The sequence below is a fragment of the Hemitrygon akajei genome, chromosome 6, assembly GCF_048418815.1.
Source record: "Hemitrygon akajei chromosome 6, sHemAka1.3, whole genome shotgun sequence".
NCBI classification, from domain to species: Eukaryota; Metazoa; Chordata; class Chondrichthyes; order Myliobatiformes; family Dasyatidae; genus Hemitrygon; species Hemitrygon akajei.
This window is the reverse complement of record NC_133129.1, coordinates 94,346,828-94,366,383: the sequence shown is the minus strand read 5'-3', so window position 1 is coordinate 94,366,383 and position 19,556 is coordinate 94,346,828. Positions and strand designations below refer to the sequence as shown.

The window sequence follows — 19,556 nt, the reverse complement described above, 5'->3', positions numbered from 1 at the left end:
TAAAATTAAATTAAGAAAAGTAACAATTCTACACCCAAATCCAAATGCTCCATTCCTGTACACTGTTTATAACCCAAACAGTCTGCAAATCAGAAATATCTGCCCGGCAATATATTTAAATAAAAAATTGAGTCCAGCCTAGGGCAGCATGTAGTACCGTGACATTTGATTCAACCACTCAGATATATCCACGACCTGAGTTCCCACAAGGCAGACAATTCTTGGGTTGGCCATCTCACTGGTCACCCAAATGCTTGTTCTATGCATATAGATCAGACCAATCAGGTGTTTTTAACCTGGGAAGGATTTGTGTTGGTGAGAAACTAGCATTGTAGACAAACAGCAATGTTGTTTTACAGATAATAGGAGAAGTAAATTAAATTTTCCCTCAGTGAAAATGAAGATACATATTTTCTCGCAGAGAGTGGTGGGCTTGTGAAATTAGCCGTAGAGCATTAGAGCGCAGAAAGGCTCTTCGGCCCATCTAGAAACACATATCTGTTTTTCTGCCTAGTCCCATCTACCCATACCCTTCAATCCACATACCTATTTTAAATGTTGCACTTGAACCTGCATCCACCACTTCCGCTGGCATCTCGTTCTGCACTCACGGCACACTCTGAGTGAAGTAGTTCCCCCTCAGATTCCCCTTAAATATTTCACCTTTCACCTCTGATCTCTAGTTCTAGTTGCACTCAACCTAGGGAGGATAAAGCCTGCATGCATTTATCCTATTTATACCCCTTATAATCGTTATGTCTCTGTAAGATCTCCTCTTATTCTCCCATGCTCTAGAGAATAAAGTTCCAACCAATGGTACTACCCAATGTCTTAGGCCCATTTATTTATTTTTTGCACAGTACTGTACTTGCCAATGTTGAGTGGAGAGTGAGTTTGTAAATCTGGCAGGAGCAAAGGTTGTTGGGAATGACGAGGGTGGAGTACCACGGGAGTGGTGTGGGACAGCTGGTAAAGAATGGGGTGGGGAGGGGGTAGTTAGGACCCACACCACCAGGTTCAGGAACAGTTACTACTATTCAACCATCAGGCTCTAGAACCAGTGGGGATAACTTCACTTGCCCCATCATTGAAATATTCCCACAAATAATGGACTAGCTTTCACAGCCTGTTCATCTCATATTCTCAATATTTATTGTTATTTCTTTTCTATATTAGCACAGTTTGTTCTCTTTTGCACACTGGTTGAATGCCCGAGTTGGTGTGGTCTTTCATTGATTTGATTATGGTGATTGGATTTATTGAGTATGCCCACAGGAAAATGAATCTCAGGGTTGTGTACTTTGATAATATATTTACTTTGAACATTAGCAATATTTAAAAGCTAGATATTATCCATCTAGATGCATAAATGAATTGAAGACATGTAGAGGCTGTGGATCAAACTCAAGTAGGTGGGGCTAGTTCCTTGAGCATCACATCCGGTGAGGTGAGCTGAAGGCCGGTTTGCACACTGTATGACTATGCATGAATTGATCAGTTGCTACAGCACGCTGATGATGCTGAGGGGAAGAAAGACAATGGCAGCAAAGGCTGAAAATGAAGCCTACCTTTAGGAAATGTATCAATGAGACTGAAAGAGTATACAAAAAAATTTACAAGGGCAGTGCCGGGACTTGAGAACCTGAATCATAGGGAAAGAATGAATGGGTTAGGACTTCATTCCCTGGAGCCTAAAAGAATGAGGGGAGATTTGATAAAAGTGTAAAGTTCAAGGCATATTTATTATCAAAGTACATCTACTTTACACAGCCTTGAGATTCGTCTCCTGACAGCCACAACACAAACCCCAAAAGAACCCATTAAGGAGACTAATACCCAGTGTACGGAGAGAGAAAAAACTGGGAGGAGTAGGTAGGGTAAATGCAAGCAGGCTTATTTTCATTGAGAACTAGAGATCATGGGTTAAGGATGAAAGGTGAAATTTTTGAGGGGAACCTGAGGGAAACATCTTCACTCAGAGGGTGGTGCACCTGTGTGGCAAGCTGCCAGTGGACGTGGTAGATGTGGGTTCAGTTTTAGCATTTTAGAGAACTCTGGATGGGGAGGATATGGAGGGCTATGGTTCAGGGGCAGATCGATGGGACGAGGTAGAATGATAGTTTTGCATGGACAATGGGCTGAAGAGCCTGTTTCTGCAATGTAGTGTTCTATGTACAGGTTTCCCCCACTATCCGAAGGTAGAGCATTCCTATGAAACCGCTTGTAAGCCGAAATGTCATAAGTCGAAGCAGCAATTACCATTAGTTTATATGGGAAAATTATTTGAGTGTTCCCAGACCCAAAAAAACCTACCAAATCAAACCAAATAACACATAAAACCTAAAATAGCACTAACATACAGTAAAAGCAGGAATGATATGATAAATATACAGCCTATATAAAGTAGAAATATTGTATGTACGGTGTGGTTTCACTTATCAAACTTGGGAAGACAGCGAGCCAAAATCGATTTGGAGGAAAAAATCGGCACATATACACATACATACGCACATGCATATGCAGGTACACACATGCGCAAACAACTGCCTGCACAATGCTTCATGGTCATGGTAGTCTTTCTCAGGGTAAACATACGTACAAACTTTGTATAAAGCGGGCGTCTTTTTATCGTAAAAGCGAAAATCCTCTTTGGTTTGCGAAAACAGGTACCATAGATTCCGGACTACAGAGCGCACCTGATTAAAAGCCGCTGGCTCTAATTTTAGAAAGAAAATCAATTTTGTACTTGTACAGGCCGCACCGGATTTTCGGCCGCAGGTGTCCCACGTTGTAATATGAGATATTTACACAGAAAGATATTACACGTGAGGATTTTTTAACTTTTAATTAAATCCATATGGTAACATAAACAAATACATATCGCAAATGCTTTTTTTCGAACCGTGCCTGTAACGCGGCTACTTTTAAATATACGTTGCGTATACTTTTTTACTGAACAACATTCCAATATCTCCTAACGACTGGTAAAAAATATATATACTGCAGCCTACCAGGAAAAGTTATTGATCGCCTTTAACTTAAAAGTAGCGTTCGCTCAGATCTAATGCCGCTCGCGTAATGTGCTCGCCCCCTCCTTCCCGTTTATCGCAAACGGCATTTTTCCCACAAGACGCGGCGAAACCGGGTGTGACGTCATAGCATCCCGCGATGTAGTACAGAAAACAAATATAGTTAAAACTCTTCTAACTTTAACTAACAAATGAATTACTAAGCGAAAATATTATAAACTAAATAACTGCCATAAAGGCAGCACAATGCTTTTCTTCGAGTGTTTTCCATGTTGATGAGGGTGAGTACAAATGACTGATTTACAATAATTGTGAAAGTGCGCTTGATTTATCGTACAATTTCATTGGACCTCTGTGAACTACTCATCAATTTTATTGGTCTACTGTTACGAGGCAAAATGTTTTTGGCGGCATGAAAAAAATCATGTATTAGCCGCACCGTAGTAAAGGCCGCAGTGTTCAAAGCTGTTCAAAATGTGGGAAAAAAGTAGCGGCTTATAATCCGACATCTACGGTACTAATGTAGGTCTTTCGTAACAACAAGCTGTCATAAAAGGAACGTTTGAAAAACGGGGGACACCTGTAATTCCAACTGTGGAAATAAAACTAGGACCAAGGGACTTGGGCTGTATTATTAAAATACTTTTTTTCTCTTTGCAACTATTTTGTAATGAAATTGTAACCATATGTGCTATATATTAGGTTCAGTCTTCTGTGTGCTTGTTGGTACTGTTGCTCCACCTTGATCCTGGAGGAATGCTGTTTCGTTTGGCTGTATTCATGTATGGTTGAATGATAATTAAACTTGAACTGGAAGCTAAAATTCTCGGCCTTGATGAGAGCAGGTTTTGCTAGAGGGATTGCTAAGAGATAAGTTTGACTTTCAGTCAAGCTTGGTTTGGGTGTAGTTGGTAAATATGTTCACCCAACCCAAGTCCCTTCACACAGTTACAGTTTAACTAGAAAGTTGTGCTCTGTGGAGGGGTGGTAGAACTGAATTTTTTTTCTTGTAAGAGCAGTATATGTAAGTGGACTTTTGCAAGACAATGTGAGCTTCTGTTGGTCATAGATGTTGCATCCTCGCTCTCTAGATACACAAGCGTGGGCAGTACAATATGGAGAGCAATCTGATGCCCATGTAGCAAACTAAACCCCTCTCTACACATCTGATGAACCCAAAGGAACAGCAGACACCGATACAGTTTGGTACTGGCAGCATTGCAGGAGTTGCCCGTCAACGCTGAACTCGATGTAGTCCTTGGGACTACTTTTCCCTCGGGATTTCTCTCTGCAAATGGAAAATTTAATTAAGCATAGTGGTTAGCGTAACACTATTATATCGCTAGCAACCCAGGTTCAATGTCCACCAGTCCTTTTAAGAAGTTTGTACGTTCTTCCTGTAACCTGTGAGTTTCCTCAGCGTGCTCTGGTTTCCTCCCACCTCCCAAAAACATGCAGGTTAGTAGTTTGATCCCATGGGTATAATTGGATAGTGTGGGCTCGTTGGGAGAGGGCTGTTATTGTGATGTATCTAAATAAAATAACAATACTCGGATTTAAGATCATATGAGCATTGAGATTAAGAGCAGGTTAGGGCATTTCAGCCCCTCAAGACTATGCACCTAATGACCTCACATCTCCTGAGATCCGGTTCAATTCTGATCTCTAATGCTGAGAAGTTTGCATGTCATTGTGTGGGTTTCCTCCCACATCCCAAAGATGTGCAGGTCCCTTTGTTAATTGTCTGCCAAAATTGCCCCTACTGTGAATGGGTGACCCAGGAATTGGAATTGAAGGGACATCGGAGAGATAATAGGTTACGGAGATATACGGGAGAATGGGATTGATCTGTGAGCCAACATTGACACATAGGGGTTGAGGTAAAAGAGAAAATCCTAAAAACATTCAGCAGGTCAAGCAGCATCTTTGGAGACAGAGCACTTAATATTTCAAGCAGCAACACACACAAAATGCTGGTGGAACACAATATTTCAGGTCAATTGAAGTTTTACTGAAGGTCTCTGGTCTGAGACTTGGTGTCTCACTTGGTGTCTCTCTCCACAAAGGCTGAATGTTCCTAGCTCTCTCTGACTTTCTGCATTTGCGGGTTTTGCTTTGATTTTTTAGTCACTGGGTGACACTGACCCTGGTGCATTCTCTCCTCTGCTGCAGACCCTGTTTGCTATGAGGGACCTGGAGTTGACCTGCCCCTGTCCCTGCTCTGTGACACTGACCCCTTCCACGTGCTGCGGGTGAGACAACGCTTCTCGGCCCTGAGCAAGTGCCTCTCTCTGTTTCTCTGGTAAGTCTCTGCGCTCCTTATGCCAGCGTGTGGTGGCGTAAGCAGGGTCTGTGTTTGGAATTGAACTGATAATTGGTTCATTATTGTCACATGCACTGGAATACATGCCTGATAAGTTTGGATGGCATGCAAAGCTAAGCTTTGCACTGGTAAGCGCATCAAGGAAGCTTAATACTATAAACTGCACCAGCTATCTAGGAAGTGGTATGTTCTCCCCGTGACCACGTGGCTTTCCTCCGGGTGCTCAAATTCCCTCCCACATTCCAAAGAAGCAGGGGTTAGTAGGTTAATTAATCACACAGGTGTATTTGGGTAGTGTGGGCTTGTTGGGCCAGAAGGGCATTTTATCATACTATATCGATAGATAGATAGAAGACTGACCGACAGAGGAAGGGAAGGGAAGAAAGATAACTAAAAATTAATGCAAATTTAAGTGTTACAGCTACAAAAAAGTGCAGTCCAGATGGACAAAAAAGAAGAGCTATAGTGAGGTAGATTGGCAATTCGTGAGTCTTCAGTAGGTTGGGAGTGTCCTAAGCCTTGCTAGGTGGGTGCATTTGTGTCAGGAAGTCACTTATCAGACTGTAAGCAGATTTGATAACCTTGTTAGTAACTGATACTTTGATCGCGATTTAAAAGAGTAGGAATTATAATAAGCACAATGAATAGATTGGCTGAGAGCAGCTTGCATAGAGTCACTGCACTCTGCCACCATCGTATGTATGCCAGTGTGCGGTGGCTTGCTCAAGCGTTAGGCACCCGTAAAGTGTTCACATCCAGTAACGGAAACAATCTGCGCACTGAATGATCTGCTGACAGTGATCTTATAACCAGGTACAGTAAAACGCTTGTGACTTGGTGTTGGATTATCTGATTGGATATTCTTAATAAGCCCAACATACTCTGAAAGCAAAACAAAAACTGCTGAAGGAACTTAGTAGGTTGAGCAGCATCTCTGTGTTGGTGGAGGATGGTCAATGTTTTGGGGTGAGGGTCCATATCAGGACTGAGAGTGGAGAGGGAGGTGGCGAGAAAGAGGTCAGCAAGTGATAGGTGGAATGGGGGGAGGGGGGAGAGGAGAAGGATGATGGGAAAATGGAGGCAGATGGGTGAGGTAAAGGTGGAGACGGAGACTGGAGGGCAATGAGTAGGAACATAAAGGTTAACAATGCTGGAGCAATGCATGCTGGAAGATCTTGGTAGGTCAAAGAGCATTTATGGGAGGAAATGGGCAGTGGAAGTTTCAGGTCTTGACTGAAATGTTGACTGCTCATTCTCCCTCAGTAGAAAAGTTGAAAGCAAATTTATTATCAGAGTACGTATGTGTTACCATATATTGAGATTCATTTCCTTGTGTGCATTTACAGAAAAGAAAGTAGTTATGATAAGAGAAGTTTGAATAAGAACATGGCCGTGAGGGGTATGGAGGTCTATGGTCCAGGTGGGGGTTGAAGGGACTAGGTGGAATAACAACTCAGCACAAACTAGATGGACCGTAGGGCCTATTGCTGTGCTGTCGTACTCTCTGACAATTCAACTCTCTATATATATAGACGAACAAGCAACCAAAGTTCAAAGTAAATTTTATTATCTAAGTACATATATGTCACCAAACACAACCCTGAGATTCATTTTCTTGTGGGCACACTCAACAAATCTATAGAATAATAACCATAACAGAATCAGTGAAAGACTGCACCAACCAGAGCGTTCAGAGTGTAGAAGACAGCGAACTGTACAAATAAAAAAAAGAAATGATAACAATAAATAATATCGAGAACATGAGATGAAGAGTCCTTGAAAATGCAAAAGAAGACAAACTATGCAAATACAAAATGATAATACTGACAACGTGAGTTGTAAAGAGGTGCTATTTGACCTTCTAAGTTCCTCCAGCATTTTGTGTCGCTCCAGCATTCCAACATCTGTATTCTCTCTTGCGTGTCCTGATGACTAGTACTGGAATCTCATTCACACAGAAGGTGATATTGGGGACCATTAGAGAAGAGGTGAGGGACAGATGGAGCCAGTTGCAGGAGGGGAGATCCAGTGAGTGAAATGTGTTGGATTCAGGAGGAGGAGGGGTTTGGAAATGGGCGATTGGGGTCTGAGAGAATGTATAGGAAAGACAACAAAACAGGAGGACCAGAGGTGGATCAGAAGAGCGGGGGTAACACAGGAGGTCAGGGTTATCTGAAATCAAAAATTTTTGTGAACTTACTGTTAGGTTGTACACAGCCCAGGCAGAATATCTTTTTATTTTATTGAGATACATTGCAGAATAGGCCCTTCTGGGCCTTCAAGCCAAGCCACTCAGCACCTCTCAATTAAATCTGAGCCTAATCACAGGACAATTTATACTGACCAACCAGTACTGTTTTTGGACTGTGGGAGGAAACCCACTCAATCATGTGGAGAACGTGCAAGCTCCTTACAAACAGTGGGAATTGAGCCTGGGAGACCTGCGCTGTAAAGCGTTGTGATAACCACTACGCGCCATACTTCAAAACTTGCTTGGTTTTTTTTTTGAAGGTTCCGTTCAGAGTTCTAAACCTATTAATTTTAGAGGAACTGTGAGAAATGTGTGTGGGAAAACCCAGTTAATAATGGATAGAGTGGAGTGTAGTTGAGGGGGTGGTGGGTTGTGTACAGATTCGAGGGTGAAAGTGGAAAAAGGCAGTGATTAATAGAACTGATCTCTGGAGTCTACAATCAGGTCTCTCTTAAAGAAGTAGCATCGCAGAAAGTTGTGTGCTTTGCTTTGTAAGTCATCTCTGCTCTCTGGGCGTTTTGCCCCAGCCTCTCTCCAAGATGCGACTGACTCTCCTTTCTCCCATCTGGCCTAGTTCGGATTTCCCAGTGCCAGTGAAGATTCCGGTCCAGGATGTGCTCAGCTTCATCTGCCGAGTCTTGAACATCTCCCCCAGGAGCATGGTAAGGAGACAGATACTCCAGTCTGGTCCAGGGTTGGTCTCATTTATTATTTATTAAGATACAGCATGGTAGAGGCCCTTTGAACCACGCCACCCTGCTATCCCCTGATATAACCCCAGCCTAACCACAGGACAATTTACAATGACCAATCAACCTGCCAGCCGATACGTCTTTGGACAGTGGGGGGAAACGGAGGAAATCCATACAGTCACAAGAAGAACATACAAACTCCTTAAGGCTGTGGCAGAAAGACAGCAGCTTGTATTGTAAAGCATTGTGCTAACCACTGTGCCACTGAGCTGGCCCAAAGTCGACCTGAGCTGGCGAATGACAGGTGATGCCTCTCATCCCTTCCTAACTCCTGATTACAGCACTAATGTTATTCCATCTGCTGTTGTACTCCACATAGTGAGTGCTCCTTCCATGGCATTTCCCATTCCTCCTTCAGCTGGTAGCTGGTTGAATCGCTAGACTCTGGGTTCATGGACTGCCACTGTTTCTGAATTGCCTGTCAATGAATTGGCCCAAGGAACAGTAGATAGAATTTAACTCGGACAAGTGCAAGGTGTTACATTTTGGTGAATGAAACTAGAGCAGGACTTGGGTACTATATATGAAGAGCAGAGACCTAGGGGTCCAAGCGTAGACGCTCATTGGCCACTTTATTAGGTACCTTCTGTGCCTAATAAAGTGACCACTGAGTGCATGTTCATGGTCTTCTGCTGTTGTGGCCCAGCCACTTCAAGATGTGACGTGTTGTGCATTTAGAGGTGCTGTTCTGCACACCACTGTAGTAACACATGGTTATTTGAGTTACTGACACCTTTCTGTCAGCTTGAACCAGTTTGACCATTCTCCTCTGACCCCTCTCATTAACAAGGAGCTTTTGTCCACAGAACTGCTGCTCACAGGATGTTTTTTGTTTTCGCATCATTTTCTGTAAAGTCTAGAGACTGTTGTGAGTAAAACTCGCAGGAGATCAGCAGTTTCTGAGGTACTCAAACCACCCTATCTGACAACAACAATGATTCCTTAGTCAACATCACTTAGATCATATGTCTTCCTTATTATGATGTTTTGTCTGACCAGCTGAACTTCTTGAGCATGTCTGCATGCTCAAGGCACAACTGCGCAAGCAAGTCAACGAGTTAGAGCAGCAGGAAGGATTTAAAAAGAAGATCTTTACAGATTGGGTGTTACAGTAGACGGAGTCAGAGTAGGAGGGCTTTGGCTCAACGGGGCTTCGGCAGTTACCGGTAGAGGCTAGGTGAAGAATAAGAAGTATGTCTGTGTTCTCTACTGGGTGTCAGATGTGGGAAGCCCAGAAAACTCCCAGCCTCCCGGATGGCCATATCTGTGTCGGGTGTGTTGAGCTGCAGCTCCTTAGGGACCGGGTTAGGGAACTGGAGATGCAGCTCAATGAATTTCGTCTGGTCAGGGAACGTGAGGAGATGATAGAGAGGAGCTATAGGCAAGTAGTCACCTTGGGAGTCACCTGGGGCCTTGGGAGACAGATAAGTGGAGAGGGAGAGGGAAGGGTGAGTCAGGTACTAGAGACTGTCCCCCTTAACAATAAGTACTCCTGTTTGAATACTGTCGGTGGGGGAGGGGGCATCAGCCTACTTGGGTGAAACAACAGTGGCTGTGCCTCTGGCACAGAGTCTGGTCCTGTGGCTCGGAAGGGTAGGGAAAGGAAGAGGATGGCAGCAGTGATAGGGGGACTCTATAGTTAGGAGGTCAGACAGGCTATTCTGTGGACACAGGAAAGAAGCACGGATAATAGTTTGCCTCTCAGGTGCCAGGGTCTGGAATTTTCTGATTGCACCATGATATCCTGAAGTGGGAAGGTGAACAGCCAGAGGTTGTGGTACATACTGGTACCAACAACATAGGTAGGAAAAGGGAGGAGGTCCTGAAAACAGACTACAGGGAGTTAGGAAAGAAGCTGAGAATCAGGACCTCAAAGGTAGTAATCTCGGAACTACTGCCTGTGCCATGCGACAGTGAGAATAGGAATAGAGTGAGGTGGAGGATAAATGAGTGGCTGAGGGATTGGAGAGGGGGCAGGGATTCAGATGTCTGGATCATTGGGACCTTTTTTGGGGGAGGTGTGACCTGTAAAAAAGCACTGGTTGCCCGTGAAACCCAGGGCGAACCAATATCCTGGCAGGGAGGTTTGCTAAGGCTATTGGGGAGAGTTTAAACTAGAATTGCTGGGGGCAGTGGGCAACATCATTTTTTGAGAGCTAGTATTGAGTTGATGGGCCACATGTCTTACAAGGAAGCAGGAGAACTAATTTTCCCTTGTATGCACCAGTAATGTTCACCACATCTAGCCCTTCTTCTAAAGAGTTTCATATTCTTAACCAATATGGGCAAAGAATATTAGAATGTTGTGCGTTGCTCCCTAAGTGGTAACACTGTAGACAGGTAATGAAAGCATGTGGTGGTATGTTTGTTCTGTATTTTACACAAAGAGTGTAGATGACTGGGGATGGTGGTGGAAGCAGATGTAGTGTTGTAGAGTCATAGACAGGTGGCAGAGGAGGAATGCCAGGAGCCAAGGGGGTGGTGTGGGTGAAGACACTCACAACGCTGACACACCAGGCAAGATCATTTGATACCAAACAATTGGTTTAATGTCTCAAAAGTGCTTCTCGCTCCCTCCCCTCTTCCTTACCCATTTCCCAACTGTGATCCCCCTCTCCCTGCCCCCTTCCCACTCTCAGTCCACAATAGAGACCCATATCAGAATCAGGTTTATCATAACTGGTGTAATGTTTTCTGTTTTGCGACAGCAGTACAGTACGAAACTTAAAATTACTACAATATTATGCAAAAGTCTTAGGTGCCCTAGCTTTATATATTAAATCTCCCATCAATCTTTTACATCCCAAGGAATAGTTATAACCTATTTTTCCTTATAACTCAGGCCCCCAGTCTTGGCAACAACCTTGTAAATTTTCTCTGTTCTTTCAACCTTGTTTACATCTTTCCTGTGAGTGGGTGCGCAAAACTGCACACAGTTCTCCAAAGATAATAACAGTGTTTAAGAGGCATTGGGACAGGCATCTATACAAGACAGGAAATGGAGGGACAGTACAGATTGATAAGATTAGTTTAGGTTGGCACCAAGATTGTTACAGACATCATAGTCCAAAGGATCTGCTCCAGTGCTATACTTTCCTGTCCTATATAATTTACTCCCCATTTTGTTAAATATTGGAGAAGTGCCCAATGTCAAGCAAAGTATCTGTGTCGTGATAATTAGTTAAATATATCCATCTTGGGAACAAGCTACCAGCTATATTTAGATATTTTGAACGTGGGGAATAAAGATACCAACTGCAAAGGTTGAAGTATTGCTGAGCTTGACGCCGTCTTTGGGTTTGTCCTCATTTGTCCTCTCAGACCTCTTGCTTTTGACATCTTCCTTGGCAGAGCTGGATAGGCGAGGGACCACTGAAGCTGCTAGTCCTGCCGACAGTCCACTGCGACGCCCTTGAGATCCTCTCTGCTCTCATCTCTGTGTAAGTGTGCTTGATAATGTTACCTGTCCAGTTAGTCGATTGTGTATCAACTCCCTCTCCCTCAAACCCATCCCCACCCCTGCCTCCGCCATTGACTATGCACAATTGTTAAGACTGGTCCCTTAGCATCCCACAAGGTAGCTGAAGGCTATTTGGCCATTGTATCAGTGCTAGCACTTGCTGAGCACTTCTTCCCTCCCAATAATCCTGCAAGTACTTCTCCTTTATAATCTAATTTGCTTATAACTGAAAATTTAAAAAAAGCATACACCATGCTGGAAATATGAAATTTTTAAAAATTGGAAAGGTTTAGCAGCCTCCATGGTGAGAGAAACAGATAAAACTAAACAAGAGAATTTTGTAAAAAAAAAAGTAGGAAATTGGAAATGTTTAGCAGGCTGCACAGCGTCTGTGAAGAGAGAAACAGCTTGCATCACAGGTTGTCAAAACCAAAGTCTGGTTCTGATGACTTAAAATATTAACTCTGTGTGTGCCTCTCTCAAGTGTGGTCTGACCAATTCCTTATAAAGCCTCAGCATTATGACCTTGTATTTATAGTCCAGTTCTCTTGAATGCTAACATGGCATTTGCCTTCCTTATCACCAGCTCAACCTGCAGGGAATCCTGTACGAGGACTCCCAAGTCTTTCTGCACCTCTGATATCTGAATTTTCTCCACATTTGGAAAATAGACTATGCGTTTATTTTTTTCTATCGAAGTGCATGACTGTACACTTCCTAACACTGTATTCCATCTGCTAATTCTTAGTTTAGGTTCTCCCAATCTAAGTCCTTCTGCAGACTCCCTGCTTCTTCCACACCACCTTCCCCTCCACCTATCTTTGTATCATCCTTAAACTTGGCCACAAAGCCATCAATTCCGTCTTCCAAATCATTGGCATACAAGGTGAAAAGAAGTGGTCCCAACACCAACCCCTGTGGAACGCCATTAATCACCCGCAGACCACCTTAAAAAGCCCCCTCTATTCCCACTCTTTGCCTCCTGCCAATCAGCCATAGGCTAGTATCTTTCCTTTAATACCACGGGCTCTTGTTAGGAAGCCTAATGTGTGTCACCTTGTCAAATCGTCGTCATCGCTATGTGCCATGTCATATGACGTAGGCGATCATGGTCTCCATGACCACATTTGTTCTTGGCAAATTTCTCTACAGAAGTGGTTTGCCGTTGCCTTCTTCTGGGTAGAGTCTCTACAAGACGGGTGAACCCAGACATTATTAATACTCCTCAGAGATTGCCTGGTGTCAATGGTCACATAACCAAGACTTGTGATATGCACCAGTTGCTCATGTGACCATCCACCACCTGCTCCCATGGCTTCATGTGACCCTGATCCAGTGGGGGGGGGGGGGGGGGGAAGAGGGGGGAGGTGTGGCTAATCAAGTGTTACAGCTTGCCCAAGGGTCACTTGTACGCTAGCAGAGGGAAGGAGTGCCTTGCATCTCCTTTGGAAGAGATGCATGTTTGTACTGCTACGCAGCCTTATCAAAGGCCTTCTAAAAATCCGAGTAAACAATGCCCACTGACTCTCCTTCGTCTATTTTGCCTGTAAGACTGGTCTTGGCACACCTTTGGACCATTGTAAGTCCATCACTGGGCCCCTTGCAGTTTGCTTTCCAACCACACATTGGAGCTAAGGACACCATTATCGTCCTGCTTCAGTGGGCTTACATCCATCTGGATGAGCCAGGCACACTGTGAGAACCATGTTTTCTGATTTCTCCAGAGCTTTTAACACCGTGCGACCTGCTTTACTAGGGAGTAAGCTCACAGAGATGCATTTGGAGGCTCCATTAGTGTCCTGGATTACAGATTACTTGTCCAGACAGCTACAGTATGTGAGATTGCAGAGCTGTGTATCAGATACTGCGGTTAGCAACACAGGGGTAGCTCAAAGGAGAGGACTGTCCCGTCCCCCTTCCTGTTCACTGTCTACACCTCGGACTTCAGATACAAGTGGAAGTCATGCCACCTGCGAGGTTTTTGGACGATTCGGCAGTTGTGAGCTAGAATAGGTGAGCTCAAGAGTGAGTACAGAAGAGTGGTGGACAATTTTGTTGAATGGTGTGGGCTGAATCACCTGCAGCTCAACATCACTAAGACAAAGGAGTTGGTGGTGGACTTCATGAAGGTGGAAACACCTTACATTCCCATCTCCGTCAAGCGAACGGATGTGGAAGTTGTCCGGGGCTCCAAATATCTGGAAGCTCACCTGGACAATAAACTGTACTTGACTAAAATTACAGGGGCTCTGTACAAGAAGGGACGGAGCCGACTGTACTTCCTGAGGAGGCTCCGGTCATTCAACGTCTGCAGTACTATGCTGCAGATGTTCTACGACTCCGTGGGCATGACGCCAAGAAGATCGATTAGCTCATCAGGAAGGCTGGTTCTGTTCTGGGGGTGGAACTGGATTCCCTAGCGGTTGTGTCTGAGGAGGATACTGCAGAAGCTGCAGAGCATTATGGACAATCCCTCTCACCCCCTCCATGACATACCGGACAAACAGAGGAGCACTCTGTTTGCAGACTGATTCCACCAAGGTGTACCTCTGAACGCCACAGGAGATCCTTTCTCCATGTGGCTACAAGACTCTACAACTCCTCCTCCTGAAGTACGTAAGTGTATGGTTTCATTGCACATCTGTATTTTGCACTATTATTTTTTAATGCACAGTTTGTGTTCTTTTTCGTGCCTCAATGCTTAATTTTGTATTTTAACGTATATATTTCTGACTGAGCAGCCTTGCAACAATATTTTCCTTTGGGATAAATAAAGTTTTATCTTATTTTCTCAATGAATTCCAACAGATTAGTCTTTTGTTTCCCATCTCTTTTCTTGAGACAAGATACCCGACACTTAAATCATTTTGACGTGCCCAATTTATCACAAGGCAAGGGGAAGAGTTTAAGATGAACTACATTCATTTATTTAATAAATTACGTACATAATAACGCTCACAGAACGCTGGAGAAACTCAGCAGGTCATTCAGCATCGATGGAAAAGAGTAAACAGTTGTTTTGGGCGGACACTTGCCCTTGACCTTTCCCACTCATCTGGCTTCACCTATCACCGCCAAGCCTTCCTCCCCCGCATCCCTCCCGCCTTTTTATTCTGATGTCTTCCCCCTTCCTTTTCAATCCTGAAGAAGGGTCTCGGTCCATAGAAGTTGCCTGACATGCTGAGTTCCTCCAGCGTTCTGTGTGTGTTGCTTTGGATTTCCAGCATCTCCAGACTTTCTCGGTTTGTGTTGTTATGCACATAATAGAAAATGAAACAGCGCCATCACCTGTTCACTTCTTCTACATCTCCCCCTCCCCAACCCCAGCTCTGCAGTGGCACTTTTATTTCAGTACAACACTAAACATCAAATACCATGTTTCCCATTTGACGAGTTGGTTATTGCTCTCATAGTAGATAACACCCCGGGTATACTTAGTGCTCTTCGGTCTTTCTCCCTCCCCTCCTCCTGCGACGTACCAGAATGTGAATCTGTTGTTTTCTGTCCATCAGGTGCAAGAAGCGTCTGCTGCGTTTTGCTGATGTCATCTGTAGGCTCTTCCCTCAAGTCCTGACGGCATGGGGGTCTCCCCGCGACACGGCCGTGCCCGGCCAGGAGAAAGCGTACAGGTTAGGTTCCATGCTGAGAGACTGGTTTGTGGGAGTTGGGGAGAGGGGTTGTTGGTGTTGATGGGCAACGCTCAACATGGTTTTATTTATGATTGAGATACCACATGGAACAGGCCCTTCGAGCCATGCAGCCCTGCAACTCCCGATTTAAATCTAGCCTAATCATGAGGCAATTTACAATGACCAATTAACCTAACTGGTACGTCTTTGGGCTGTGAGAGGAAGCCGGAGCACCCGGACTAGGTCCCGGTACTAGGTCCTTACAGGCATTGGCGGGAATTGAACCGGGGTAACCTGTACTGTAAGGCGTGTGCTAATCACTACACTACTATACTGCCCCGAAGGTCAGCTTTGGACAACTTAGACTGCTCCCCTGCGTAACAGTGCACACAGCATGATCACATTCTCCCCATGTCCGCAAGGTTTTCCTCTGGGTGCCCCCGTTTCCTCCACCTTCCAAAGATGTACGGGTTAGTAGGCTAATTGGTCACACGGGTGTAATTAGATGGTGCGGGCTCGTTGGATCAGAAGGGCCTGTTATAGCATGCTGCGTCTCCAAATGAATAAACAAATATCCATGTTCAGTGGGAGGGATTGTGAAAAATGAGCCATAGAGGTTGACAAACGGCAAGAAACTGAAGAGTGGCAATCAGTCTGTGGGGAAAAAAGAACTTGCGTTTCTCCCGTAACTTTTGTCAATCATCATCTCTTATGATGTGGGTGATCATAACCATGACTGTTCTTGGCAAATTTTTCTATAGAAGTGGTTTGCCATAGCCTGCTTCCGGGCAGAGTCTTTACAAGACGGGTGACCCCCAGCCATCATCAATACTCTACAGAGATTGTCTGCCTGGTGTCAGTGGGCATACACCAGCTGTTCATACAACCATCCACCACCTGCTGCCATGGCTTCATGTGACCCTCATCCGGTGGTGGGGAGGGGAGGTGTTGCGGGGTCTGGGGCTAAGCAGTTTCTACATCTTGACCAAGGGTGACCTGCAGGCTAGCAAAGGGAAGGAGCTCTTTGCACTTCCTTTGGTAGAGGCATATCTTTTGTGGATATTACTCTAAAAGTGCTACAATACATGTCCTCCCCAGATGCTGTGTGTATAGTTCATATACACAAGCACTGGGGAGCCTGGTAGGTTGGACTTTTCAGCCAATGTGGGGCTACAAGTATTGTCTGCTGCCCAAGAACTCAGTTAATGACTGTAATTCCAGCTTGAGAATTTTCCAGGAACAGAACCATACCTGGTGAAAACTGCAGGGTCATAGATACTACCAAAGAAGACTATTCAGCTCACTGAGTCAGTGCTGATGTAACTGCTATGCTCCGAATTTCACTCACCACAAGGTTCTGCAGAGCCTTCTCATGTTCGGTTTTTCTGCCAGTGAGGCCATTTAGAGTTCAGAGCACTACAGCACAGTACAGACCCATTGGTCCACGATGTTGAGCCAAACTTTAAACGTTACTTTAAGGTCAATCTAACCCTTCCCTCTTACATAACTTACATTTTCTTTCATCCAATAGCCTACTTATATGAGTCTCTAATGAATTAAAGTACATTCATGATAAAAAAAAAGATGTATAAATTACACTTGTGCAAACAAGCTGGAGGAACTCAGCAGGTCAGGCAGCATCCGTGGAAACGAGCAGTCAATGTTTCGGGCCAAGACCCTTTGTCAGGGCTGAAGGAGGGGGCAGGGGCCCTATAAAGAAGGTGGGGGGAGGGTGGAAGGTGCCAGGTGAAAAATCAATCAGAGGAAAGATCAAGGGGTGGGGAGGGGATGGGCAGGAAAGGTGAAGAAGGAATGTAAGGGGAAAGCAGTATGGGTGGTAGAAGAAGGCAGAATAATGAGAGGTGATAGGCAGCTGGAGGAGGAGGCAGAGTGAAAGTGGGATGGTGGAAGGGAGAGGGAGGGAATTACTAGAAGTTGGAGAATTCAATGTTCATGCCAAGGGGCTGGAGACTACCCAGACGGTATATGAGGTGTTGCTCCTCCAACCTGAATTTAGCCTCATCATTGCAGTAGAGGAGGCCATGTATGGACATATCTGAAACCTTCAGATTTGTCTGCTTACAGGCAACCGCAAAGCAAGAAACCTGAAAGAACCCAATTTTAAAAAATAAAGACCAACCCCCAATGAGTAGAGAAAGAGGGGAAAAAAACACAAATCTGGCAAACAATAGCAGTGAGCAGCAACAACAGCATTCTGAACAAAATTGATCCAAATAGCAGGAGCAGCCCAGAGGCTCGGTATTCAGTCCCTACTGTCTGACAGTGGATTCTGTGCACTTAACACTCTATTTAAAAATAAAGCATACCTATGAAATCCCCCTTATATCTTCCTCCAATTACCTTATAAATAAGTCTTTTCATATTAGCCATTTCTGTCCTGGGATAAAGGCCCTGGCTGTTCTTTAATCTATGCCTTTTGTCCCCTCAGTATGGCCTCTCCTCTAGTCCACAGAATGAGAATACAACATTGTGGACTAGGAATCTTTCCTGGACACACTTAATAAATTCTGCCCCAAATTTCACCCATCAAGTGGTCAGAGCTATCCTATCTGTCCCATTAGCCTATCTCTCTTCCACGCCCATTAACTGCCTCCTCTTCCTGACTGATTCCTCACTCGAGTCCGTACTATCAACAAGACATTTACGTTGATTCTGTTTTATTCTTTGCACTTTCCTACAAGCTACCCCCCAGAATCAACCTCTCACACGCTAGGGGGCAATTTGCAGTGGCCAGTTATAAACCCATGCACTATTGGGATGTTGGAGGGAAGACAAACGCCTGGTGAAAATCCCAAGTCATCATGGGGAATGTGCAAACTCCAGACACGCACAGACAGATACAAGCACGTACATAGCGCCAAAGGGGATCGAACTAGGGTCTCTGGAGTTGTGACCTCCTCATTGATCCTAGTTTACTGACAGTGTTCACTTCAGTCCCATACTGCGAAACCAGCTTAGAGCTTGGTGCTCAGATCTGGTTGGGATTTGACCAAATCTGAGTCAAACCTGGAATATTTATTTAACTTGAACATTCGTGTTCTTGGAAAGGATTGTATTTGATCAAAGCTGCTCCTACATGATTGCAATGTTAAAGCATAGTTGGGGGGGGGAGGGAAGATTGCAATCTTCCTCCGTTAACTGCAGATGAGTACTAAGTGCTGGTTTGGTTTGGGTCCTGAGGGTGAACAGGACGAGGGAAAACTAACACCACTCAATTGTTCTTGCAGCTCTGTGAGAGTGAAGGTGTACGAGGTGCTGGAAACATGGGTGAAGGTCTGTGGGGCTTCCTCAGGTGTTCTCCAGGGCACGTTCCACCATTCTGATGTCCTGTTGGCTAACCTGCTTAGCGATATCACTCCCGTGGTGGACACACTGAAGGTGAGGAGATCCACAGAGCGAGGGTAGGAGAGGTGGCGGGAGTCACTTTGCTCAGCATGGTAAACCAACAACTTGTATTGTGAATGGGGGAGAGGCTCCAGACAGCATAGAATAAGGAAGTACAGAAACAGGCCCATCAGCCCAACTGGTCCGTGCCTGTGGTTATATAAAAAAAAAGTTGCCCCTTCAAGTTCCTATCAAATCTTTCCACTCTGAACCCAAACCTATACCCTTGATTTCCCCAGTTTTGGGGGGAGAAAAGACATTCACCTTTTGTATGCTCCTCATGATTCTATACTCCTACAAAATGGTAGAGCACCCTGAGGAGTGTAGTGTTGACTTGAAATCAAACTAAAACCTCTCAGAGAATGTGTGTGGTGCATTTCCTCTCCAACACCCACCCACCATCTGAATGCCATTGAGCCCTTCAAGTACATGCTACTTTGGGGAGCATTTCCATCAGTCCCACTCCCCTCTCCCCGCATTCCAATGAACTCACCCCCAAATTCTTGCCCTCACTCACACACTAAGGGTAATTCACAGAGGCCAATTAATCTACCAACCCGCATGATCTTGGGATGAGGGAGGGGACTAGAGCACCCAAGGGGAAACCCATGTGGCTAGAGGGAGAATGTGCAAACTTCACACACAGGGAGGTGGGCACAGAGAGGGCAGGGAGGGGGAAGGGGAAGAGTTAGAGGGGTTGATTGAAA

At 44.8% G+C, this 19,556-nt stretch overlaps 1 protein-coding gene across 1 annotated transcript in view; it reads left to right on the top strand.

Annotated features, from left to right (window-relative positions):
- pelp1 (proline, glutamate and leucine rich protein 1) overlaps nt 1-19,556 on the top strand; it is a 45,950-nt gene that overhangs the window by 14,597 nt on the left and 11,797 nt on the right. The window contains exons 8-12 of the mRNA XM_073048899.1: nt 5,202-5,331; nt 8,178-8,265; nt 11,707-11,795; nt 15,328-15,444; nt 18,693-18,843. Of these exons, the coding sequence (XP_072905000.1) occupies nt 5,202-5,331; nt 8,178-8,265; nt 11,707-11,795; nt 15,328-15,444; nt 18,693-18,843 (575 nt within the window). The remainder of the gene's footprint in view (nt 1-5,201; nt 5,332-8,177; nt 8,266-11,706; nt 11,796-15,327; nt 15,445-18,692; nt 18,844-19,556) is intronic.